The sequence below is a fragment of the Myotis yumanensis genome, unplaced genomic scaffold (assembly GCF_028538775.1).
Source record: "Myotis yumanensis isolate MYYU_CA2020_CCGP unplaced genomic scaffold, mMyoYum1.0.hap1 SCAF_6, whole genome shotgun sequence".
In the NCBI taxonomy this organism is placed as follows: domain Eukaryota; kingdom Metazoa; phylum Chordata; class Mammalia; order Chiroptera; family Vespertilionidae; genus Myotis; species Myotis yumanensis.
In genome coordinates this window covers 88,435,232-88,461,458 of record NW_027223757.1, presented here as the reverse complement: position 1 = coordinate 88,461,458, position 26,227 = coordinate 88,435,232, and the positions used below count along the sequence as shown (strand labels likewise).

At 45.1% G+C, this 26,227-nt stretch overlaps 1 protein-coding gene across 1 annotated transcript in view; it reads left to right on the top strand.

Moving 5' to 3' along the window:
- The window catches only part of DNAH8 (dynein axonemal heavy chain 8), a 274,964-nt gene that overhangs the window by 129,626 nt on the left and 119,111 nt on the right, over positions 1-26,227 (top strand). The window contains exons 45-56 of the mRNA XM_070418643.1: positions 639-800; positions 2,725-2,971; positions 3,079-3,320; positions 3,399-3,539; positions 5,326-5,563; positions 7,577-7,719; positions 8,155-8,289; positions 8,736-8,858; positions 15,967-16,180; positions 18,996-19,105; positions 23,272-23,435; positions 25,705-25,897. Coding sequence (XP_070274744.1) covers positions 639-800; positions 2,725-2,971; positions 3,079-3,320; positions 3,399-3,539; positions 5,326-5,563; positions 7,577-7,719; positions 8,155-8,289; positions 8,736-8,858; positions 15,967-16,180; positions 18,996-19,105; positions 23,272-23,435; positions 25,705-25,897 — 2,112 coding nt within the window. The remainder of the gene's footprint in view (positions 1-638; positions 801-2,724; positions 2,972-3,078; positions 3,321-3,398; positions 3,540-5,325; positions 5,564-7,576; positions 7,720-8,154; positions 8,290-8,735; positions 8,859-15,966; positions 16,181-18,995; positions 19,106-23,271; positions 23,436-25,704; positions 25,898-26,227) is intronic.

Genomic DNA, 26,227 nt, shown 5'->3' with positions numbered 1-26,227 from the left:
AAGCTGGGACAAAAATCCACAAGACTTTCTGATGCCGAGTCCTCTGCTCCTTCCCTGGGATAATGGTATCCTTGAGACTCCTAGACAAGCACCCCAGAAAGCATCAGGGGCGCCCCAGAAAGTAAGGGGAGATCAGACCTGGTCAGCCGCTATGAGTGGGGTGATCTAGGCATTAAAGGTGTAGCTAAGAAGGTTTAGACTCAGTTTACTCAAACCTGCTGCTTAGGAGAAGTCAGAACTCGGATGATGGTTTTTCAGCTGATGTTGGATGGATGAGTCATGCATGGCTATATCCTTATAGTGAAGACATATTACTATTCTATTTTCATGGGGTAGGGACTGTTAACTGCATGTTTTACGTTGATGTGTATACCTGGCTGTGAGAAGCAGAGCAATCATATGACAAAGGACTGAGGTGAAGTCACCTTGGAGCAGGAGACTGTGGAGGACGTCGAATCCCAGGGAACTTGGCTGCGATGCTGCAGGTAGCATGGCTTCAGTGGTGTGTTCGGGAGCGATAAGTCTGGTGAGGAGAGGACTAGCTTCTTCTAGGCATGAAGTGAGGGTGCGGTGTGCGTCCTAGCTGGTCGGTGCACGTTTGTTGGCGGAAGGAGTAAGTTTATTCTCTGCCATCGTAGGTTGATGAAGACGAACCCCTGTTCCTCAGCTTAATCAACGACCTGTTCCCAGGACTACAGCTGGACAGTAACACTTACGTGGAACTACAAGATGCGGTGGCCCGCCAGGTTCAGGCAGAAGGTCTGATAAACCACCCACCCTGGAATCTCAAACTTGTGCAGGTAAAGAAATGCTAGTCTATTATCAGTATGATGAGAAGCGGGTGTTGTTGAAGGTCAGCATTTTAAGAGAAGAACTCATGATATGAGTCCTACGTGATATAAAGTTGAAACTCACTTAAAACACATCTATGCAGGAAGAGGCCTCAGAGCGACGTGTTGGTCCTAGCGGGATGGGATGGGTTGACCGTCGTCACAGCAAACAAGCAGTGGTTTACTGAGGTGCTTACACCTGGTGAGAAGGTTGGGCTGTGACCAGACTCGCAGGAGCAGTTGGGAGGGGATGTTGAGTTAGACAAACTCAGGAAGATGCAATGGTCCAGGTGGCGGTATCGCCAGTGGCTGGGCGCCTCCCGGGGGCACGGAGCCTGAGGAGTCTGTCGGGTTAATCTGCGCCCGCTTTGTGTGTGGACGTGTTCACACCCACACTCATACTCGAGTCTGGGTCTGCACCTCTTGGCGTCCTTGTGTGCATCGCATTGCACCCGCTGGCGACAGCCGCTTGATCAGCAGCGGCACGAAGCCGGCGCAGAGGCGGGATGAAGCCTCCATGAGCTTCACGCTTTGGCGGGTATTCTCCAGGGCTTTTGGAATATGAAGGAGCTGAAACAGTGGAGAGTGTTAAAAACCGCATTTCAAAATGAAAACTCTTACGTTTTTATTATTGATTAAGGTATTACATATGGGTCCTTATCCTCCCGTGGCCCCTCATCCCCCCAATCATGCCCGCACCCTCACCCACTGTTGTCTGCGTCCATTGGTTATGCTTATATGCATGCATACAAGTCCTTTGGTTTAACTTAGTGTTTCTGCCAGATGATAAGTGCAAGTGTATGAAACAGATCCAGATCTTGCAAGGAAATAGTTAACGTTTCAAAGTTTAAGTATTTGTTATCATCCAGGTATGGGAAACCATTTACAACCCTTCTTCATTTCTGGGAAAACATCATTTTATGTCTGAGATGGATATAGTATACTGAGCGCTGAAATCCCAGTCACCTCAGTGGGTGGGGGCAGAATATTGTTTTTCTTTTTTATGTCAATAACGTTACTCTTATGTGGAATGTTGTGGCCACTGCCTCAGTCGCTTTGAACTTATGGGTTAAGTAGTAATACATTTCTATTTAAATTTTAGGACAACGCAAATTCTACCTCTGATCAGCTGTGAGACCTCTGACTTATTTTTATTAACAACATCATGGACAGGATGTTGTCCCAGACACTGTCCACTTTTTAGTATGTTACCATTTTTGTGTAATTCTAGCACATTCACCCACACTCACCTCCCGGCTCTGGAGAACTGGAGGGGTGTTGTTGCAGGCGCAGGCCAGGCCTGGGGTTTTATCACCCCGTGCTCGGCTTGTCCCGTTCCTGTCCTGCTCCCCCGCACCCCTCATTTCCCCCTCAGAGCACCCCCCCTCCCGCCCCCCCAGTCAATCACTGGCACAAGAACCCTCATCTCAAGCTATGCCTCAGGGAATCCAGGCGGATAGCTGTGTAACCTGGATCCTCCCAGGATGGTGTGTGTTGCTGCTTTCCACCACCAGGGGGCGATACCATCACGCTGCAGGCCGAGAGAGTGAAAAAACTGCTCCATAGGTTTCAGCAAAACAAAATCGCAAGGAATAAAATCACGAGGTTTGAGAAGCAACCTCTAGGGCCCGGATTAAGTATTTCCAAAATGTCATTCCAATTCCACGTTGTCGTTGCTTCATCACATATTTTATAACGTGGTGCTAATTTACTTTCCACCTCTAGTAAGACCAAAAAAAACCCAAACACACACACACACAAAAAATCCCAACAACACAAAAAACAAAAAAACATTTTTAAAAACCATTTTCTCACTTTACTGGGGGGATTATTAAAGCGTCCTCGAGAGGCCTGTCGGCTGCCTGGTCCAGCTGACTGTCCTGTCATTGCTCAGCTGTACGAGACGTCGCTGGTGCGTCACGGCCTGATGACCCTGGGGCCCAGCGGCTCGGGCAAGACCACGGTGATCACCATCCTGATGAAGGCGCTGACCGACTGCGGCCGGCCGCACCGGGAGATGCGCATGAACCCCAAGGCCATCACGGCGCCGCAGATGTTCGGCAGACTGGACACGGCCACCAACGACTGGACAGATGGGATTTTTTCCACGCTGTGGAGAAAAACACTAAAAGCTAAGAAAGGTCCACGCAGAGCCCCTTTGTGATCGATCCCCCCTACCCCCCCCCCCCCCCCCCGCCAGTTTATAGGAACAGTTATTTGCTTAATTTTCCGTGGCAATGCTTCGCAGGTGAGAACATTTTCCTGATTTTGGATGGCCCCGTGGATGCCATTTGGATCGAGAACCTGAATTCCGTGCTGGACGACAACAAGACGCTCACGCTGGCCAACGGGGATCGCATCCCCATGTCCCCCCACTGCAAGCTTCTGTTCGAGGTGCACAACATCGAGAACGCCTCCCCCGCCACCGTGTCCCGGATGGGCATGGTCTACATCAGCAGCTCCGCCCTCAACTGGAGGCCGATACTGCAGGTGGGGACGGAGACCCGGAGCCGCTCTGCCTTCCGGGCTCCGCTTTCTTAATAAACACACCCTGTTTGTGTGCTGCAGGCCTGGCTGAAGAAGCGCACTGCGCAGGAGGCCACTGTGTTCCAAAGTCTGTACGATAAGGTGTTCGAAGATGTGTATACATACATGAAACTAACCCTCAACCCCAAAATGCAGCTCTTAGAGTGCAACTATATTGTGCAAGTAAGTTTTTCTGTTTTCGTTTGGTTATATTAGATTTGAGGTTCTTCTTTCCTGCTCAGTTGTAGTGTAGAGGCATCTGAAATAGGAAAGGTATGAGTCCATGGACATTTTTAAAAATATGTTTTATTGATTTTTTACAGAGAGGAAGGGAGAGGGATAGAGAGTTAGAAACATCGATGAGAGAGAAACATTGATCAACTGCCTCCTGCACACCCCCTACTGGGGATGTGCCCGCAACCAAGGTACATGCCCTTGACCGGAATCGAACCCGGGGCCCTTCAGTCCACAGGCCGACGCTCTATCCACTGAGCCAAACCGGTTAGGGCCCATGGACATGTTTTTATCTGGCGGCGGCGGCGAGGGCTCTGCAAAGTTGGGTTCCTGTTGAAGCCTCAGGAATGCCTTGACTGCCATCTCTCTGTTATTTTCACTTCCCAGGGGGTGGTAGTCGGGGGAGAGGAATGAACTCTGTTTCCCCTCGGCAAGCTTGGTGACCGGCCCAGGAAGTGTGTCCAGTAACGAGAGTGGGCAAATAAGTAAAGCTCGCAGCTCTACGGGAAACACAGGAAGGAGCTGCTGGCAATCCGTTCAACCTGGATGCCGTCTTGGCTGAGCGGATTTAGCAGATAGCAGATGGGGAGACTTGGAGACAATTCTCCAGGCAGTTTTTAATATCCACCCCCCCTCCCACCACCGCCCCGGTGCTCAGTTTTCCTTCTTAGTCCTTAGAAAAAAAAAGAATTAAGCATAGACTTTTATCTCCTGTTTCTATCTAGTCCATAGGTGATCCTTCCTTATCCGTTCCAGTGTGTGATTCTTAGTGTAAGGAGCGTCTGTCAGCGAGGGTAGGTAGGTTAGAAAGAGTACACAAGGTCAAAATAAATATTTAGTAATTACTTTAAAATGCATAACAAAAGTGGGAAATTTTGAAATAATTTTGTTTTGCAAGACTGAGGATGTTTCACTGTAGATCTATTTCTTTCTGAAGCCGAAGGGGGGGTCGGCACCCATTTTTAAAGGAGCAGCTAGTACATGTGTTAGGCTTTGCACAACACTCTGTCTCAACCACTCAGCTCTGCTGTTGTAGTGCAAACGCAGCCAGACACTCTACACACATGAACGTGACTGGGTTTTAGTGAGACTTCATTTGCCCGACAGGTGGCTGGCCCCTGGGGCCACAGTTTGCGGAGCCCTGCAAAATGTGAAAAGAAAGACAATCTTTGGTCTAGAAACTTGGAGAAACCAAACTTTAGAACAGTGGTTCTCAACCTTCTGGCCCTTTAAATACAGTTCCTCATGTTGTGACCCAACCATAAAATTATTTTCGTTGCTACTTCATAACTGTAGTGTTGTTACTTTTTGTTACTTTATGAATCGTAATGTAAATATCTGATATGCAGGATGGTCTGAGGCGACCCCTGTGAAAGGGTCGTTCGACCGCCAAAGGGGTCTCGACCCACAGGTTGAGAACCGCTGCTTTAGAACCAGAAACTAGAAAACAGCTAGTGTAGGCTTCCTGCATTTCAGGTCAGGAAATGGGACCTCAGGTCAGTGCTGTGAGCTGGGAGTAGAAACCACACCTCCCGGTCCCCAGCTTAGCATCCTTCCTGTCGAAAGCAGGACCACGTGCCCTCCACATGCTGGTGGCTGTTGGACAGTGACCAAGCGATATGTGGACACACATTTGTTTTCTCTTTCCCTTCTTCTAAATTTAGTATGGTTTAAAGTTTTTTATTTAAGGTTTTAAATATAAAAATTTATTTTATTGTATTTTAAATATTTTCAGTCTCTCACTCTTCTGGAAGGCTTGATTCCCTCCAAGGAAGAAGGTGGAATTTCGAGTGTCGATCATCTTCATAAATTATTTGTGTTTGGCCTCATGTGGAGCTTAGGAGCTCTTCTGGAATTGGACAGCAGAGATAAGCTTGAAGCCTTTATGAGAAGTCACCAAAGCAAGATATTGTTACCAGAAATCCCTAAAGGCACAAATTACACCATGTACGAGTTTTATGTTACTGATTACGGTAAGCATAGCGACTTCTCCCTGAAATGAAATGACATTTCTAAAGATGGGGAAAATGTAAACTTCCATGAACTCTCCATGGGGAAACATTAAACCAGTTACGAGTGACATCATTGCTAAAACATTTTGAAAGGTCACAGATGCAAAGAATAGTATAATTTTGCACGTTGGCCACGCCGGGAACAGGTATGGCGACTAATGACTTCTTTTGGAGTGGCCTACGGGACATCTGGCATAAACAAGTTGGCAATACCTCGTACATCACCTCCTTTCAAATGATTGACAAGGAAAAGGCAGCAGTGTAGGGAACACAGGATCTTCACGACGCGGGATCAGATCGATCCCACAGCTTCCCTGTTGGAAATGTCAGAGTAAGTAGAGAGTGAGCCAAACAGACGGGCCCACCTTACGTGTAGCCCGTGTGTGGCAGGAGCCAGCTCACCTGTCTGTAAAAGAAATGCCCTTGAGCTTGGTACCTCTATCCAGAGCCTAACTCCCAGTGCTTCTAAGTCTCAGAGAAGGAAAATCATGCTTCCTAAAAACTGCATTTGCCTCTGATTCTTTCTAAAACTCTGAAATAGCAAAGGTATTTTCTAATGCACAAACTCAAAAGAACAGGAGCGTAGACTGCAATATCTTCATATTGAAAGAAAGAAAGCAGGAAGGTAGGTGGCAGTTGGTTGAGCACAGGGGCAAAGGTCAGCCCTGCACCAGCAGTGGGAAGAGTTACACGCAGCAATGTGGTATACGGTATACGTCACAGAACCTTCAAAGGGCTCAGGCATCGGACCCTGAGGCAAAGGGGGAGGTAAGAACAGGAAGGCTGCTTGTCAGTCTGCTTAAGAAACACGGCTCCAGGTCCTCTTTCCAAAGCCACACTGCTAGACAGCGGCACCGACCCCACGCTGGTCAAGGATGGAAGAATTATTGGTTGGAAAGTGTAAAACACAGGGTTGCCTGGACTTAGGGGACACCAGGCACCTTTGAGGGTAAGGAGAATCATTTGAAAATGGAGATTAAGTGAAAGTTTGTATTTTAAAGGGCCTTTAAAAAGAGACTGAGGTACATGAATTTTTTTCCAGCTGACCATCTTTATCCAGAATGACCAATAATTTTACAGCAGGTGATTAGATTTGGGATGATAAAAAGAAAGTCTAATTCAAAATGCAAACGAAAACTAAATGCATCCTTAAATCTAGGTACGAATTCTCTTAGGATCCAGAGCCCAACCAAAGATGTTCTTTGAAAAGATCAATAACATTGATAAATCTCTCATTAGAGATATCAGGGGAGAAAGAAAAGACATAACTCACTGTTGTCCAGAATGAAAGAGGGAACTCGTGATCACTACAGATCCTACAGACATGAACACAAATAAGAAATGAATATTAGAAGCAACGTTATGAAAATGCATTTGATAGTGTAGATGAAATGGACAAATTCCTTGAAAGATAAAAAAAAACTACCAAGCATCATCAAGAAGAAAATAGATACTCTAAATATTCCTATATCTACTTAAAAAATTGTGATTAGTGGGTAAAACCTTTTCGCAAAGAAAACTCCAGGCTCAGATGACCTCATTGGTGAATTCTACCAGATCGTTAAGGGAGAAGTGGTATCAGTTCTATAGTTATCCTTTCTGTGATCTTTCCCATCCTTTCAGTGGGTGTGGCTTTCCTACTAGATACTACACATCTCATTGGTTTCACCTCCAGCTGGTTTGTATTGCATTTCAGGCCCAATCCCTCTGGATGAATAATTTAGCAATTGAAAACCTTTGTAAGAAAGCAAAACAAATTTACCAAATGTCACATACAGAATATTAGATAAGCAAACATTAGTTTAGATAGTAGAGAAGAAGTTAGATAAGCACATATGTTAACATGTTTTAGGAAAATGTTTTAGGAAAATGTTTTTATGATTCTGTTGATTATTTATATCGCTTGCATTTTTGTATTCTGATTACTTTCGAAGAATGCAGTTTTATGAAGATGAATTTTTACTTCCTGTATAGGTGATTGGGAGCACTGGAATAAGAAACTTCAGCCATATTTTTATCCGACTGACAGTATTCCAGAGTATTCATCAATTTTGGTTCCAAATGTTGACAATATTAGAACAAATTTCTTGATAGACACCATTGCAAAACAAAATAAAGTAAGTTGGATAGTTTCTTAGATGATTGCAAACCATGGAAGAAGCACATCCTTTCCCACACACCACAGATGGAAAAATTAAATTCCAGCACAGCGGGCTGGAGGCAGTGAGAGAAACATGTTCGGGAAATGAAGCCCAGGTCCCAGGATACGCTCAACTCAATCTCCTCCGCCCTGTGGCCCCCGCTCACTGAGGAAAGTCCTCCCATACCCCGTGGTCCCGTGAATATCCACCCATATTTCCTTCCAGCACTTTCACAGTGCACATTTTACATTCAAATCTTTTAACTCAAATAGGATATATTTTTGTGTAGATGTAATTCTAAAAAATGAGTTGTAGTAATTTATAGAATGAAAGCATGGCCACCTGAACCATAAGATCTTTAAAACTAAACATGTTATAACACCTTTCAACATGATTATCCTGTGATTGCAGGCTGTTTTGCTCACAGGAGAGCAGGGAACTGCAAAGACTGTAATGATTAAGGCCTATTTGAAAAAATATGATCCTGAAGTACAGTTATCCAAAAGTCTAAACTTTTCATCTGCCACAGAACCAATAATGTTTCAGGTAAAACTCCTCATTTGCTGAATTAATAAACATTAAATACATATTTTAAGTTGTGGCTATGATATAATGTATATGCATCTAAAACATTGGTATATATATTAAAAATGATGTTGCATGTTGGCATTCAGCTATTTAACCTCCCTAAGGCTGAGATTAAAGACAAATCCAAATAGCATATTTGGATTAATAATCTAATATTGATTAATAGCATAAAATTTGGATCAATAGCCTAATATTGAGGCTGGAGCTGGACTTTTGAGTATATCTCTTTTAAAATAAATTCATAATTAACATTCTAATAACTTATTTTTAAAATTCATAATATATGTTTTAATAATGATATTTATACATATTAAATAGTATTCTACTCTGGAAAATATGCTCATTATTTTTAGAAATGTAGCTTGAGATCTAATGCATGAGACAAACGATTTCCTCTTTTCTAGAGAACAATTGAAAGCTATGTGGATAAGCGAATGGGAAGCACATATGGGCCACCAGGAGGCAGAAAAATGACTGTATTTATTGACGATATTAATATGCCCGTCATTAATGAATGGGGAGACCAGGTATGACTAAAATAGCTCCTATAGGCGCTGACCGGTGGCTCAGTTGGTTGGAGCATCATCCCACACACCAGAAAGGTTGCGTATTTGATCCTGTCAGGGCACATAAAGGAGGCAATGATTGATGTTTCTCTCTCTCTCTCTCTCTCTCTCTTCATTCTTCTCTTTCTAAAATCAATAAAAACATATGCTCAGGTGAGCATTTATATATATATATATATATATATATATATATATATATACACACATACATATATATATATGGTATTGGATCAGTATTTTTAGTTATATATAAAAATGTCCATCGTCTTTATCTTACTAAGTCTAGGAATAATTCTTAGTCTTTCTTGATTTTTCTCGGTTAGAGTTGACATTCCCCCTTCTTGAAATCGCCCTGCGGTTTTTAGCAATACTCCCTCCTGTCTCTCTGGCTGTTTGATTTCATGTTCTGGCTCCTCTCCCATTCCCCAGGGTTTAGCCTTACTCTGGACACGCTCCAAAGGAGTTCTTGACTTAAAAACCACTTGTTTTTTTTATAACTGTGCCCCACACCACTGTCCTAGTCATGATCATCTGCCAATCCCAGAGTCATTCCCTGTTAGAGAAGCTTATTGATGCTGCTAGAATTCTGCATGTTCCTTGTGGGACCCCAACACCTCTCTCCTAACTCCATGCACTGCCTTATCAGCAGCCTCCACCTGGAGTGGCCTGGACCCATCTCATCCCGCCCCCTATCCTGGTTCACCCCAGACGACACCACTGGGGTGTCTGTGCTCAGGTCTGTGCCCAGGTCTGTGCTCACCCTGAGAATAATGCCCAGACAGCCCTGCCCTCTCCGACCTCATCTCCCACCTCCCCATGCCTTCCCACAGTTCATCACAAAATTCACTGTAAATGTGACTTCTCTGAACTTGCCCTTCACCTCTTGCTTAGATGGGAACCCAGGCGCTGCTCTCCCTGCAGGCTTCTCAAGCTGAACCCAGGCCTGGAGGTGAGGGGAGTTCTCCTTGCTTCTCACTGCCCTCCCTTTGAAAGCCCGTCAGGCTATCAGCCCTCTCTCCCTGCAGGGCTCAGTTCCCGATCTCTGTCATGCGCTCCAGTACTGTCCCTGTCAAGAGGGCGCAGCCGCAAGGGTGTGCCAACTGTGCCGTCTACAGGGACTCGCACTTCCAAGGGTCCTGCACATGGTTTAATGCTCTGTTGTCACCATCTCAAAATTCTTAATAACTTTTGAATAAGGAGCCTTGCATTTTCATTTTGCTGTGGGCCCTGCAAATTATGCAGCCTGCTCTCACAACTCTTGGTGATGCCAGTACTGACATACATGATCTTGGCCTCCCAAAAGAGCATGCCTTCCACCCTGCCTGAATGACTCCTTCCTGTGGCCATGCTCTACACTTTGTCATCAGTGCAACTCCCTCATTCTCTCAATTGCAAGTGTTTTATTCTCTGATCACCACATCCACTCTGCAGCTTGGTCCCTCTCCTGACTCCAATGGAGCTACCATCCATTTTTCCTACCATCATTAAACTATCCCCCATTTCCTCTAATTTCCTCGCTTCTTTTCCCAGCTGAAGTTCTACGATCCATCATTGTCACCACGGTAGCACACACCCCCTGCTTTAACCATGTTAAAGCCCTGTCAAAACTTTGTTTGCACTCCTTCCCACTGGTATCTATACAGCTAAACATGGCTGGAGAAAACCACACCTGGTTTCATTTTAAAATCATCATCACAACCCGGCTGTCATGTCTCAGTGGTTGAGCGTCAACCCATGAACCAGGAGGTCACAGTTTGATTTCTGGGCAGAGTACATGCCCAGGTTGCCATCTTGATCCCCAGTGGAGGGTGCGGGAGGCCGCCAATCAATGATTCTCTCTCATCATTGATGTTTCTATCTCTCTTTCCCTCTCCATTCTTCTCTGAAATAAAAACATATAAAAATATTAAAATATTAAAAACATATTAAAAAATATCTACTGTATCTATATATATAAAACGCTAATATGCAAAGTGTCCCCTTGGGAGTTCGACTGAAAGACTGGGAGCTTGATCACTTGCTATGACATGCACTGACCACCAGGGGTGGCACAGAATGAAGGAAGGTGCCGGAAGCTGGTCCATCCTTGCTGCTTGACACAGTCGCTGCAGGAAAGAAACATCTGCACAACATATGTTTCTTTTTTTTTTTTTTTTTTTTTTTTTTAAATTAAATCTTTATTGTTCAGATTATTACATTTGTTCCTCTTTTTTCCCCCCATAACTCCCCTCCTTCCAGCTCCCACCCCACCCTCCACCCTCACTCCCCACCCACTGAGTTCATCCATAGGTGCATGATTTTTGTCCAGTCACTTCCCGCATCTCCCACACCCCTTTTCCCCCAAGAATAGTCAGTCCATTCCCTTTCTATGTCCCTGATTCATTATAGTCACCAGTTCATTCTGTACATCAGGTTATTTATTCACTTGATTCTTAGATTCATTTGTTGATAGATGCATATTTGTTGTTCATAATTTGTATCTTTACCTTTTTCTTCTTCTTCCTCCTCTTAAAGGATACCTTTCAGCATTTCATATAATACTGGTTTGGCGGTGATGAACTCCTTTAGTTTTTCCTTATCTGTGAAGCTCTTTATCTGACCTTCAATTCTGAATGATAGCTTTGCTGGATAAAGTAATCTTGGTTGTAGGTTCTTGGTATTCAGCACTTTGAATATTTCTTGCCATTCCCTTCTGGCCTGCAAAGTTTCTGTTGAGAAATCAGCTGACAGTCGTATGGGTATTCCCTTGTAGGTAATTGAGCCTCTTTCTCTTGCTGCTTTTAAGATTTTCTCTTTGTCTTTTGCTCTTGGCATTTTAATGATGATGTGTCTTGGTGTGGTCCTCTTTGGATTCCTTTTGTTTGGGGTTCTCTGCGCTTCTTGGACCTGTAAGTCCATTTCTTTCACCAGGTGGGGGAAGTTTTCTGCCATTATTTCTTGAAATAGGTTTTCAATATCTTGCTGTCTCTCATCTTCTGGCACTCCAATGACTCTGATATTAGACCGCTTAAAGCTGTCCCAGAGGCTCCTTACACTATCTTCACACTTTCGGATTCTTTTTTCATTTTGCTTTTCCAATTGGGTGTTTTTTGTCGAATCTTTGGTTTGATTATTGTACTCCTCTGGTCTGCTATTGGGTATAATATTCTTTATTTCAGTCCGTGTATGCTTACTTTCTAATTTCTTTATCGTAGCATCGAGGGTCTCATTAGTTTTCGTGAGGCTCTGCACAAATTTATGGCAAGCCCTCAAAATTGCGATTCTTAGCTCCATATCCTCCATTTCTGTCATGTTTTTTTGTCTCCGCATCTTTTATGCTTTCTTGGTGCACCCCCTTGTGGTCTCTGTGCGCAGTCTTGTTCTAGCCAAGCCTTAATTGTTGTAGTTAACACTAGAGGGATTTGACCCCCAGGCCGACTGGCTATAGGAATCAGCTGTATGGAAAACGTCTGCCTTCTGGGGAGGTGCTAATCCAGCCTTTGCCTGAGGCGATCGGCAAATGGCTGTGCGCAGGCTTTGGGCGGGGCGGGATCAACAGGGCGGGCGGAGGGAGCAGTTATGGCCACGCTCAGTCCCGTTCCCAGAGGCTCTGCTTCTCAGAACCCCCGCAGCCGCTGCAAACCTCGGAGAGAAAGCTGCCCTCAGGTTCCAACTGATGCCGGATAATCCCGCTTCTCCCGTTTGAGTCTGGGTCCCTAGAGACTCGCCCGGATCTGGAGCCCAGAGTCTGAGACTCACTCCCGACCGAAAACGACAACCGCGCCCTCAGCCACCAGCCCGCTTTGCGCGCGCACCTCGGTACCTTTGTATTTTCCACACTGCGCCGCCTCTGAGCCTCGATTTGCTGTTCTCTTTCCTTCTAGTTGTAGAGTCTCTCTTCAGCCAGCCTTCCTGTGGTTCTGGGTGATGTCCGTTCAGTCTTTTAGTTGTATTTTTGAAATGGTTGTTTGCGGCAGCGGTCTCCGGTGTTTACCTACGCCGCCATCTTGGTCTCCCTCTGCACAACATATGTTTCAATGGACCTGGCTTATATAGCATATTGTTCTTAATATGTTTGCTCCCCTTAGCGCTATGTGTTTTAACCAAGGTCACCTCTCCGAGAAAGGTTGTTTCCCCAGGTGGGGATTTTTCCCTGAGGTTAGGGAGGGGATACAACCCCTTAATTAAGTGCCAGGCAGGTAGTTAAGCTACATAATCTTTACTCCCTGGAATGGAGATAAGAAACGCCCTAACCTTTGTAATAGAAATTGACAGGATTAAAATCAGCTGGTATAAATATAGATGTAACAAGACAATAAACATCAGATCTTTATCAGATCCTGATCAGATTTTAACCAGAGCTTGGCTGGAGTTCCTAACCAGAACTTTGGCTGGAGATCCTGGCTAGAGGTCCTGACTAGGCTGCTGATCAACTGAAGGCTGTCTTCGTGTCATTCCTTCTTCGCCGACTCCATCCACACCTTTGGGGACCCCTGGACCTGCTGGGGTTGGACTCCAGCAGGAAGGCCCATTCAGCAGCCAGCAGCTGGGGAAGGAAGGCCCCGACAGGCAGCCAGAAGGCCCTGATCGCTGACCAGGCCTAGGGGCCATACCTATGCATGGATTTTGTGCACCGGGCCTCTAGTATATATATAAAAAGCCAGCAACCGGAACTCCATAATGACCAGAATGACCGGTCACTATGACCTCCCACTGTGGCCAGTGAACCACCCGATCAAGGGGTGGGGCTGACCAGCCAACCTCCCACGGCCCCTCCCCCAGCCACTAATGCCGATCAGCTCCCCCACCCCATTCAGGGCAGGCTGGCTGGCCAACCTCCTGCTGTCTCCTCCTCCAGACGGGCCAGGCCCCGATCCACCCCGATTGGGGCCTGGCCAGCTGGACCCCACCTGTGCATGAATTCGTGCATTGGGCCTCTAGTTAATAAAATAAAATCATGATCATGGCTGAGTTCTTTTTTAAGAAATCTTTATTGTTGAAAGCATGACATATGTCCCCTTTTTCATCTGAGCTCTTAATGCTGCCCAACAATCATACTGCATGTCTCATGTTTTATATCTTTGTCCTGTCTATGCCTGTGCTGTATTTCCTTTTAGGCTCCTGCTCTGGGAGATGACTATTTCATACTTTTTTCTTTTTCCCAGACCTCTAACCCCTCCATTTCCTCACTCTTAGCTGAGCATAGATGGGTTGCAGTTTTCTTCCTATTTCTCTGAGGAAATTGATTTTTCCCTTTTGTTTATTATCTACTAGAGGCCCAGTGCACAAAATTCATTCCCCAGGGGGAGCGGGCCTAAGCCGCAGTTGGACATTCTTAATGCTGCCGTGGAGGCGGGAGAGGGTCCCGCCATCGCCACTGTGCTCACCAGCCATGAGCCTGGCTTCTGGCTGAGTGGCGCTCCCCCTGTGAGAGCACACTGACACCAGGGGGCAGCTCCTCTGTTGAGCGTCTTCCCCCTGGTGGTCAGTGCGTGTCATAGCGACTGGTTGTTCGGTTGTCAGGCCGAAACTGGCTCTCCGACATTCCCTGAGGGATCCCGGATTGCGGCAGGGCACAGGCCAGGCCAAGGGACCCCACCTGTGCACGATCAGGGCTGGGGAGGGATGCAGGACGTTGGCCAGCCAGGGAGGGACTGCGGGAGGGCTCCAGAGCATGTCCGGCCCATCTTGCTCAGTTCTAATCGGCCGGACCCCAGCAGCAAGCTAACCTACTGATCAGAGTGTCTGCCCCCTGGTGGTCAGTGCATGTAATAGCGACTGGTCGACTGGTCGACTCTGTGCCCTGGTGGTCAGTGCACATCATAGAGAGTGGTTGAGTGGCCTTAGAGTATCATTAGCATATTAGATTCTGATTGGTTGAACAGATGACCAGACAACCGGACGCTTAGCATATTAAGCTTTTATTATATAGGATAGGCTGTACTTAATTTTTGTGTTCTAGTGGTTACCGTAGACAATATATCTGCATACTCAGATAATAAAAAAATAAAGATAACTAACCCTTTAGCTTCCATTTTGTATGCCCAATGACTTTTGAACACTTCAATTTCCTTTATTTTTCTCCTGACTTAGCGTTTTATTGTTGGCTTGTATTTTAGGTCTATCTCTCTCTTTTTTAAAAAATTTCCATGAGGCATTATTTGTACTGCTTTATATATTTAGTCTTCATTTTCATTACCCACATATTTAACACTTTTTTGCTCTTTACTTATTCTTGCATCTTGGGCCTTCCTTCTGGTATTATGTTCCTTCTGCTTTTAGAACTTCCTTCAGAGAAGGTCTTTTAATGACGAATTCTTAGTTTTTGTTTGTAAATGTCTTTATTTCATCTCTTTTATTTGAAAGAATTGCTGTTGGATGTAGGAATCGAGGCAGGCAGTTATTTCTTCATCATGCTGAATCTATCATTTCTGTTCTCTCTTTTCCTGTTGCTGCTGAGAAGTCAACTACCACTTCAGCACTGCACCTCTGTTGTCAATCTGCCTTCTCTCACGGGTGGAAAATGGTGCTTGGGATGCCACCCAAGTCATTAGATGAACCTGGAAAGAACTGAGCCTCTGAAACCAAGAGCGGGAACATTTTTAATAAGGAGGTGGTTGTAGCAATGTTAGAGGCTGCAGGAAAGATAAGGTGGGGATGCAAAACCAAAACCCAAACATTCAGTGATAAAATTTTGAAAGCTCAGGAGTAAAACCATCCCACATCCTGATGTTAGTATTCTGAAGTGTTGAATTTTGAGTGAGAAAGATACCTATAGCAAAACTTGCAACTCGAGTACTACTGCAATTGTGCCAAATATTCCATAATTCATCTAAGTGTATTTGGAAATTAGTTTTATCAATGTGATGAGGAGCAGATTGGACTTGCACCAGACACGTTTAACTTATGGTTTAGATTTCATGGGTGACGGGTTAAATCGTGTAGCCTTGAAGGTGATCATTAGCATTTACAAACACTTCATTGATAAGAGTTGAATATTTTCTTTTAATCTCATCTGTACTAATTTTATAGGAGCTGTGGAGGAATGAGATAGCGATATGTTACTAAAATAGTGTGTATAACATTTCAGATAACTAATGAGATTGTGCGACAAATGATGGAAATGGAAGGCATGTACAGCTTGGATAAGCCTGGAGACTTCACTACTATTGTTGATGTACAGCTCATAGCAGCAATGATCCACCCTGGAGGGGGTCGAAATGACATTCCCCAACGTTTAAAAAGACAATTTACTGTGTTTAATTGCACATTGCCTTCCAATGCTTCAATAGACAAAATTTTTGGTATGACTCTTCTTGGTGTTTAATTTTTTAATTGCCTACATAATGGACATAGACCATGCAAAACCTTCTTTAAGAGATAAAAGGCTCTGTGTGAAGTGGGGATTAAGTATGTGAAATAGAGAGCTAAGTACCAGATAAGAGGGGAGTAAATACTAAGAAGAATGTTTATAGCCCCTGTTAAGACTCAGGAATATTTAGAAATAGCCTTGTTAAAGGTTGGCTTAGAGATAAGCAAATCTTTGTGCTTTGGTTTTCGTGGCATGATTAATAAGAGGAATTTGGGCTGAGTGACTGCACATTGATCATAGGTTAACAATATAATATACCAAGTCAAATGTAGCAGTTTGCTATGTTAATAAAAATGAAATTTTTAGTGCCAAATTTAGGTTCACATTAAACTATACCATCAAAAATTATGTTTGTGAAGACATACAAGAGAAACAGACTCATGAATATGTGGACATTAATTATTTGACATGGCAGGTACTGTAGATCAGAAGGGAGAGGCATTTTCAATGGGTGGTTCTGGGATATTTACTAATTCTTATGGGAAAATCACTGAAATTGGACCCCTACTTCACACCAAAGATAAAATCAATACAGATAGATTAAAGATCTAAATATGGACATCAAAGCTTATAAAACATTTGGAAGAAAATAAAGGAAAATATCCAAATGACCTCTGTGTAGGAAAGAACTGTTTAGATGAGACTCAGAAAGCATAAGCCATATGGGAAAAGGATGATAAACTTGACTAGATTAAGAACTGTGGTTCCTCTAAAAATCAGCATTAATAGAGTAAAAAAACAAGAAAGTGGAAGAAAAAAAAATTTCAGCCCATATAACAAAACAAAAAAAGTTAGTATTCTGAATATTTAAAGAAATCGTATGCATCATTAAGAGAAAAGCAAAGCACCCAATATTAAAATGGGCAATGAAAAACCAATACTTAAGAAAAGGTAACCAAGTAGCAAGTAAACAATATAAAGGTGATAAGCATGAATATTCAGGAAGATGACAGTTTGACGCCAGCCCTGTGGGGAGGGATTAGACGTTGGTTCTGGAGAAGCAGCCCATGGCCACACCTCCAGCAGGTCCACTTCCGGCTGTTTTCCTTTATGGTGTGTGCTCTCTGAGTCTCACTTGGGAAGTTCTTTCCTCCCCAGAGGTCATGCAGACGGTCTCCTGTATTTCTTCCCAAGCATTGCATAGCTTTGCCTTCCATGTTTAAGTCCCCCATCCACCTGTAACTGATTTTGCATCTGTGCTCCAGAACAGTGTTCATGAGAGCAGAAGCCTTGAAGTAACCCCCATATTTATTGACAATAAAATCGGATAAATAACTTGCTGCATAGGTACACAGTGTAATGCCACACAGCAGCAAATATGAGCACACACAGCTACATGGTTCAACATGGATAAAGCTCAGAAGTAGCATGTGGAGTGAAAGAAGCAAGTCACCAAGGGATATATGATTCTATGAAATTAAGTTTCAAAAATTAGGGTTAAAAAAAGTTAAAGTTCAGAAAAAATACATGGCAAAGCCATAAAGAAAAGCTAGTTATGTATCTCACCAAGTCGGAGTGGTGGCTACCTCGGGGAGAAGGAAGGGAGGGCGAGGGAGGGATGGACAAACGGGCTTCCAGTGTCCCAGGCCCTGTGGTGTCTCTCGGCTTAGTGGTCTCTATGTGAGCATTTGCCACACTATTTCATACGCTCTTCAATGTGATTAATATTGAAAGTTACCTGTGGAAACAAGCCAGAAATTGAGGCTCAGAAAGGAGAAATAACTGCCCAATCAGGGCCGTGTGGCCTGTGCAGGGCAGGGGCGTGGTGCGAATCCTGATTTTGGGTCCAGATCCCATGCTCCCACAGAACGCGTGTCCCACCGGAAGCTGGAGACCCAGAACCAGGGGATTTCAGGAAGCAAAGGGCCTCCCGGCCTCTGGCACCAGCAGCCATGACTTTGGAGGGCAGTTCCATGTTCCCTCCAGGCTGCTCTTCTTCGAGCTGTGTGAACGAAGCCCAGCTTCTTTAGCTCCCCACCACCCCCACCCCTTCATAACCTGCTCTGAATCTCCCAACAGCGATTCACGTTCACATTCCCCTGAAAATACCCTGCTCAGCACCGAGCACGTCACGCAGTGTGCCGTCTCACTGGGGGAATAGAGCACCCCGGTTTTGCAGTCTGAACCCCAAACACTCTAACCCTACAACGTACCCTTCCCGAGGGCGATTATGTCGCACTGTCTGTGCTGGGTGTGTCCCGGGAGCCACCAGAGGGCCAGCCCAGGCCGGGGCATTGACTGACCGCAGGTCTGGAGATGTGGGTGCCGAGTCCATTTCTTTCAACAACCTCTCCGCTGACCGTGAGCAACTGCTTTACCTGCCTGGGCCTGGGCTGCTCCCCTGCAGGATGAGGGAGTGGTTTCTAAGTCCTTGGCCAGCTCCCTACACCCCAGGATGAGTGCTGTCCTACAGGCTCTGAGCCAGGCTACGTGGGTTCAAATCTCAGATTCGCCCACAGGCCGTGTGACTGTGGGCCAGTCCTAAACCCATATTAACACGGGAAGAATAATAATGTCTGCCTCAGATTCTTTCTCAGAGGGTGTTGGGAGGGTTAAATGAGCGAGTCCATATAAAATGCTCAGCACAGCCTGCTAAGCTTCCCAGGCCCACTGCTGACTCTGTTGAGAAATTCTTAACACCGCCTCGTCAGTCTTGTAATGATTTATTCTCAGGGATAAACAGGCACCTTGTAACCTTTTAATGAGTTTGCACCTTTAATCTTGTGTTGTTGTTGTTGTTTTTTCAGGAGTTATTGGCTGCGGATACTTCGACCCCTGTAGAAAGTTCAAACCTGAAATATGTGAGATGATTTCAAGTCTGGTTTCCGCGGGCAGAGTGCTGTGGCAGTGGACTAAGGTACCGTTGTCTGTGGCCAATAATAAAAACACGTCAAGTGTGAGCCAGCCTAGTTCTCACTCCTGGCCCGCGAAGTTATCACATTACATGTGGTAATGCCGTTTTGTGCAAGACAAACTAGGTGCTCAGAGAGATTTAGGACGCCTTTTCCTCCCATGCCGCGCATGTGCTGATGGAATGATGTTTTCCATATGTATGAGGTATTGCTATGACACCCAAGAGAAAGTAGAATTTTGCTGAAATGAAAACACTGCTTTTCCACTTGTTACTTTGATTTGTAACTCTCTGTATGGCCGGCTTCCCCACCCCCCGACCCCCCAGACATCCCCCCCGCTCCGCTCAAACTATGTCAGAACCAGATATTTACTGACTGAGTGAATGCTTGGGTTTCCAGATATTCTTAGCTAACCAAAACTGGTGTGTTCCTCAGAGGTGGAGCATGAGTTAGTAAATGGATGGAAATGTACTTAAAAATAGGCTAGATTTCAATACACAAGTCAGTGACCTACGTAAAGCTCAGCAGACCTGTGCCTGTCACCAGATGGCTTAAGGCAGACTTATGAAAAAGCAATTAAGTGTGGGTCTGAGATAAAAACAGAGTTGATATGTTTGCCAGAAAATGGCAGAGATGAGAATTAGTTGTCATAGTTCACTATCCATTCTTTAGGCCATTTACACACATCTGTGCGGAAGCTACGTCCTGGGGACACCGAAGGCCAGCCTCTCTGATTCTGGAGCGGGCTCAGGGATTCCAGAGACAGAACTCTCAGGAAGTGGGTGTGTCTCATGAAATGCTCCTGCACTCAGCCGCCCCCCCTGCCCCCCCCCCCACGCCCCGTCAGCACAGGGCCTTTGCACGTGCTGTTCTGCCTCTCTTAAAGAAACTCCCAAATGAATGGCACGGTCTGAGTGTCTGAAAATTTTCTGTGGTAAGACCCATGTGTTTTCCAGTGGGGCTATTGCTCAATTTAATGTGCCTTTAGACACATTTTTATGCAAAGCTTTGGTCTTTCTGGTATCTTTCTGTCAAAGCTCCTCTTGTTATCTGACCGTTTAGTGCAGTGATGGCGAACCTACGACACGCGTGTCAGAGGTGACACGGGAACTCATTTTTTTTGGTTGATTTTTCTTTGTTAAATGGCATTTAAATGTATAAAATAAATATCAAAAATATAAGTCTTTGTTTTACTATGGTTGCAAATATCAAAAAATTTCTATATGTGACACGGCACCAGAGTTAAGTTAGGGTTTTTTGACACTCTGAGCTCAAAAGGTTCGCCATCACTGGTTTAGTGGCTCCACTTCCTCACCTTTCGTTGCCTCGTTAACCCTCTGTGCACGAGCTTTCACTTCCACTGCTCTCATCAGGGTCACCCAAGAACTCGGTGTTGCCATCGCTAAAGGCTGATGTCTTCTTCCTCTTACTTGACTTTCAGCAGCATTTGACATAAATGGTCCCTACGAACTTTCTTCACTCGGCTTCAGAGGGGGCTCATCCACTCGGTTTGCTTCCTCTGTCATTGGCTACCTTTTCTAAGCCCCTTCTCCACCCCCTCCAAGTATTGGGTGCACTCGATTGGGATGCCAGACGTGGTTTCTGTCCCAGTCTTTTATATATATATATATATATATTTTATTGATTTCAGAGAGGAAGGAAGAGGGAGAGAAAGATAGAAACATCAATGATGAGAGAGAATCATTGATTGCCTGCACGGGATCTAGCCCGCAACCTGGGCATGTACCCTTGACCAGAATTGAACCCAGAACCCTTCAGTCTACAGGCCAACGCTCCATCCACTGAGGCCAACCGACTAGGGCTCTGTCTCAGTCTTTACCCCGAATCTTATCTGGCCTCGGGGCTCGGAACACCTCTCTATGCTGATGGCATCAAAATCAGGACCTGTATCCCAGCCTCGCTGCTCAGCTCCAGACCTATTTCTAACTGCTTAGTAGACGTCACCATTTCGATATCTAACAACCATCTCAAAGTTAGCATGTCCGAACAGAACTCCTGATTGTCCTTAAATGTGCCCCTTCCCAGCCTTATGCATCTCAGTTACCAGCAACAACTGTCCTGCTCCCCGGGCTGAAAACTGGCCCACGCTCCACTTGTCCCATCCCCTGATTCCAGCTGCAAGTCTCAGGACCTGCTTTCACAATGTGCCCCACGCTGAGAGCTTAGAGCCACCTCACCGTGAGCCCTGATGGGGGCTTCCGTCACCTGCCCGGACCACGCAGCACCTTCCTAGCCAGCCTCCTTGCCTGCCCTCCTTGAGACTGTCCTGCCACAGTCCTGAGACGCTTTTACAGGAAGTAACCCAGAGAGCCTTTCTTCTCCTCAAAAGCACTAGTAGGTTCCCAGTCACATTCACAGTGAAAGCCACCACCTGGCTGGGGCTGTGCCCTCGCCCTGAGCTGGCCCTGCTCACCTGTCTCCCTCCCACCTTCTGCTCCAGCCATGACGCCTTTCTCCACCTCGGAGCCAGGACACTTCATGTGACTGATTCTCGTCCTCCTGACCTTCATTTCCTCCAAAGTGCCTGTCCGGGGCCTCATCTCAGGCATTCTCTGTCTCAGGACTCCGTTTGTTCTAACCACGATTTATATCATTATTGTTTCTCTATCAATATGCCTATTTCCTACGTATTGTTGGCTTCCCACTAGATCGGAAGCTCCCTGAGGGCAGCAGACCTAGCGGTCTCGTTTACTGGGTGTCTTCTCAGGGCAGTGGGAGGTGCTCAAACATTGTCATTGAAAAATAAGTAAGTTTTCCTCCTCTGCCCACCCCCAGATAAACAGCCTTCTTTATCGATATTTTTTCAAATCCCCCGTCTTCACAAAACACACTTTTAATCCACTCGCTGTGCATCGCTTCACCTTCATAGAACTTAACGTAGCTCTAAAGCAGAAGCAGGTCCGAAAAGAAGGAAGTTGACAAAAAAATTAAAGGGAGGCACTAGAAGAGAAGGAAAGAAGCAGGTTCATAAATGAGCAGCACCTACCTAATTCTCTTTAACGGCCACTCCAGTTGCTGATGGCTGTCTTTTACAGCAAAGAAGGAAAAGCAGCATTCCCATGGCCTTGTCCCTTTATTTTTGCATATCTGTAACATAAGTGTATGATTTACATTTCCACTCAGCATGGAACTGAGCAAAGAGGGAAAGAACACTTCTCTTCATTCTCTCTCCTTTGCTACCTGCTGTTTTTACTTCCACTGTGAATTAGCCTGTGAAAATCGTTCTCCAAACTCAATGGGAGACTAGTTCAACAAAGAGAGGGCTCATTCCACGAGGGAACAGAAGGGAACGTGTACTCCTGAACGCATCCTGTGGAAAGTCTGCTCTGTTTCTCCAGAATTATAGCTTCGCTTTGGAAAGCGATGCTGATGATGCCAATACACTCTCCTCATGGCCAGCAGTGCCCCCCACACCTGCTACACCTGAAGTTTATCCCCACCTGGTCATGGATACAGCTGTGCCTGTTTAGATTCTACAAGTTGGTAGGAATAATAAGTAAATTAGTGTTCAAACAAACAAACAAAACCCAGGAACACCACCTAGTACTAACAGCTGCACATCAGACTATGTGTCTGCCGATTTATTCCAGGTGTGCAGACATATGAGAGCCTGTGGACTGAGCCTGGGTCCCCTTTGTGGAACTTAGATTTCAATATACAGATGTACATGTGGAAATACAAGCTCATGAAGGCCCCTGATCAGACAGTCTATAGAACATAATCATTGTTGACTTGAGAAGTGAACCTGGTGACCAGCTCACACCGTGTTTTGTTAGGACCTATTTCCGAATAACACTAATGAGGTGGTAATGACCAGGAATGCTCATTCTGACAACTCACATCGTTTTTAAGAAGTCAGGGGAAGTGACTTGTTCAAAGCCAGCTAGTGGTGGTAGAACGGGCTGGGATCTGTGTCCCGTATGTCATGCTTGAATCCCTCCCATTCAAGGGCTTATGCTCCTTTACATTCTATGGTGGTTTATGTGTTCTCTCCATCAACGCTAATGAAAATATAAACTTAACGTTGGTTTAATGCTAAGCCTATTTAATTTAAAATAGGACTTGTGAAATAAAATAGTTCTAAAAACACTTCTACTTTTAGTTTATCAGAAAAGTGAATGAGTGTCACTCTTTTGTTTTTTATCTCTAGGTGAAGATGCTGCCAACTCCTTCTAAATTTCATTACATTTTCAATCTTCGAGATCTTTCCAGAATTTGGCAAGGGATGTTAAACATAAGAGCTGACGAGTGTAATTCGATCTCTGTTCTCCTGTCACTTTTCAAACACGAGTGCAACAGAGTCATTGCAGACAGGTGTGTATCACAGTGCCTGGGTTCAATGTTCTATGTCAAAGTTTATATAGTCACCCTCAACGGTTTGGCTCACTGGGTAGAGTGTCAACCTGTGGACTGAAGGGTCCCGAATTTGATTCCGGTCAAGGGCTCACCTTACTTGCAGACTTGATCCCCAGCCCTGGTCTCTAGTGATGCCTCCAGACAAGGTCGGGCGCATGTGGGAGGCAACGGTCAAGGGCTCACCTTACTTGCAGACTTGATCCCCAGCCCTGGTCTCCAGCGATGTCTCCAGACAAGGTCGGGCGCATGTGGGAGGCAACCAATCCATGTGTCTTTCTCACATTGATGTTTCTCTCTTTGTGTCTCTCCTTCTTCCTTCCACTCTCTAAAAATCAATGGGAAAATATCCTCTGGTGAGGATTAACAACAACAACAAAAAGTGTATACAATAGATTAACTCCAGCATTGTCTGCTCAAATCAGTAGAGTAAGGAGTAGTGAGTCAGTAGAGCAAGGAGTGGTGAGTCAGTGGAGTAAGGAGTAGTGAATCAGTGGAGTAAAGAGCAGTGAGTCAGTGGAGTAATGAGTAGTGAATCAGTGGAGTAACAAATAGTGAGTCAGTGGAGTAAGGTGTAGTGAATCAGTGGAGTAACAAATAGTGAGTCAGTGGAGTAAGGAGTAGTGAATCAGTGGAGTAAGGAGTAGTGAATCAGTAGAGTAAGGAGTAGTGAATCAGTGAGTAATGAGTAGTGAGTCAGTGGAGTAAGGAGTAGTGAATCAGTGGAGTAAGGTGTAGTGAATCAGTGGAGTAACAAATAGTGAACCAGTGGAGTAAGGAGTAGTGAATCAGTGGAGTAAGGAGAAGAAAATCAGTGAGTAATGAGTAATGAATCAGTAGAGTAAGGAGTAATGAATCAGTAGAGTAAGGAGTAGTGAATCAGTGGAGTAAGGAGTAGTGAGTCAGTGGAGTAAGGAGTAGTGAGTCAGCGGAGTAAGGAGTAGTGAATGAGTGGAGTAAGGAGTAGTGAATCAGTAGAGTAATGAGTAGTGAGTCAGTGGAGTAAGGAGTAGTGAATCAGTAGAGTGAGGAGTAGTGAATGAGTAGAGTAAGGAATAGTGTCTTAGTTTTCTCTGGGGCTTCTGAGGCATCGATGCCGTTTCCCACCTGCTGGTCGCCTTGAAAAGATTGCTGTGCCACATTCAACAGGACATCTTTTGAAATCACCACATTATAAGAGAGCTGGTAACATTCAGAGGCAAATTTTAGTGACTTACATTTTCTAAAAAATTGGAGCTCTGTGTAGTTTTGGGGTAAAATCTGGTACATAAACTCAGTCCTCATTCTGAGCCTGTGTCCCCCTCTGTGAAACGTGGAGGGTAACGTCAGTCTTACCAAGTTGCAAAGGCCACCAGTGTCTCACACACAGGTGACATTTGTCCAGTGTCAGTCCCCATCCTCCTCTCGTCCCCCCGATACCGTAAGTCTGAAAAGGACCTTCATGCACTGTGTGCCCACAAACCCAGAAAGAGGATGTGCGCCCACACTGACTGTCACTTCTGCACTCTTATTGCAAGTTTTAGGGACCTTTGACCTCACCCAGTTGACTCACCTGTGTTGTTAAACAAAACAATTATTCATGACACTGGTTAAAGCGACTGTCGACTGTCGTGATAGTAGAGGGACTGCTGCCATGGGGCTTTACAATAGTGGGCAGAGGCTCAACTCCAAACCCAAAAAGGAAGAAGTGAGAGTTTATAGGCAAGGAACAGGGTGCGGAAGGTTGGCAGGTGGAAAATCAGCAAGAGGAAACCTCAGGTATAGGGGAATTCTGGCTCAATGGACCTAAGTAGGATTCTTGCAGGCCAGGCGATCACATGTTACCCCAGGGGGATGAAGGAGAATGTGGAATTTGGTCACACACGAGGGTGATCAGATATTGGGGGTGGAGGATTCTGGTTAAATGTACTTAACAAGATTTGTGCTAAAATCGGGTGATGCAGAGAAGGGCATGGAAGTAGCAAAGCCGAGGGAAGAGTATTCAGAGGAGCCTCAGTTTGGTCAAGGAGGGTCTCTCCTCGTCAGTATTTTCTGTAAGTAACACTGTGAATGTTACAACTCTGTTAGCTGGGTTCGGTCCTTCTTATCAGAAGGCAGAACAGTGTTTCCCTTTGCTGATGTGACGGAGGTGCGGGATGGGGCCAGAGGAGGTGGAGAGGGGTCGAAACCACGCTCGGTGAGGAAAGATGCCTCCACATTTTGCATTTTTACTACTGGACTCTTCTTGCAGATTTGTAATGCCTGAGGACGAGCAGTGGTTCAATGCACATATTGTTCGTGCAATTGAAGAAAATATCAACTCGGAGGTGATATCGTATATTCATCCTGAGCCATACTTTGTAGATTTTCTCCGTGAGATGCCTGAACCGACTGGTGATGAACCTGAAGACAGTATATTTGAAGTGCCCAAAATCTATGAACTGGTATTTATTTTCACCTTTAAAGAGAATTTTTTGAGGATCACTCGCTTAACTAGAAATTTCTCCCTATATTGGAGCCTTGCCATGGAGTCACTGTAACTTCTACATTAGTTATCAGTTGTGATTCATATCATCATACACAAAGTGTAAAATATTTCTTCCAATTAAATTTAGCAGCGATCCCATGAAAGTTAGGTACAAGACAAGGATGCTTGATCTTATCACTATTATTTAATACTAGAGGCCTGGTGCACAGATTTTGTGCATGGGTGGGGTCCCTCGGCCCGGCTGGCAATTGGGCTGATCGGGGCCGTCTGTCCCAGTCCCGATTGG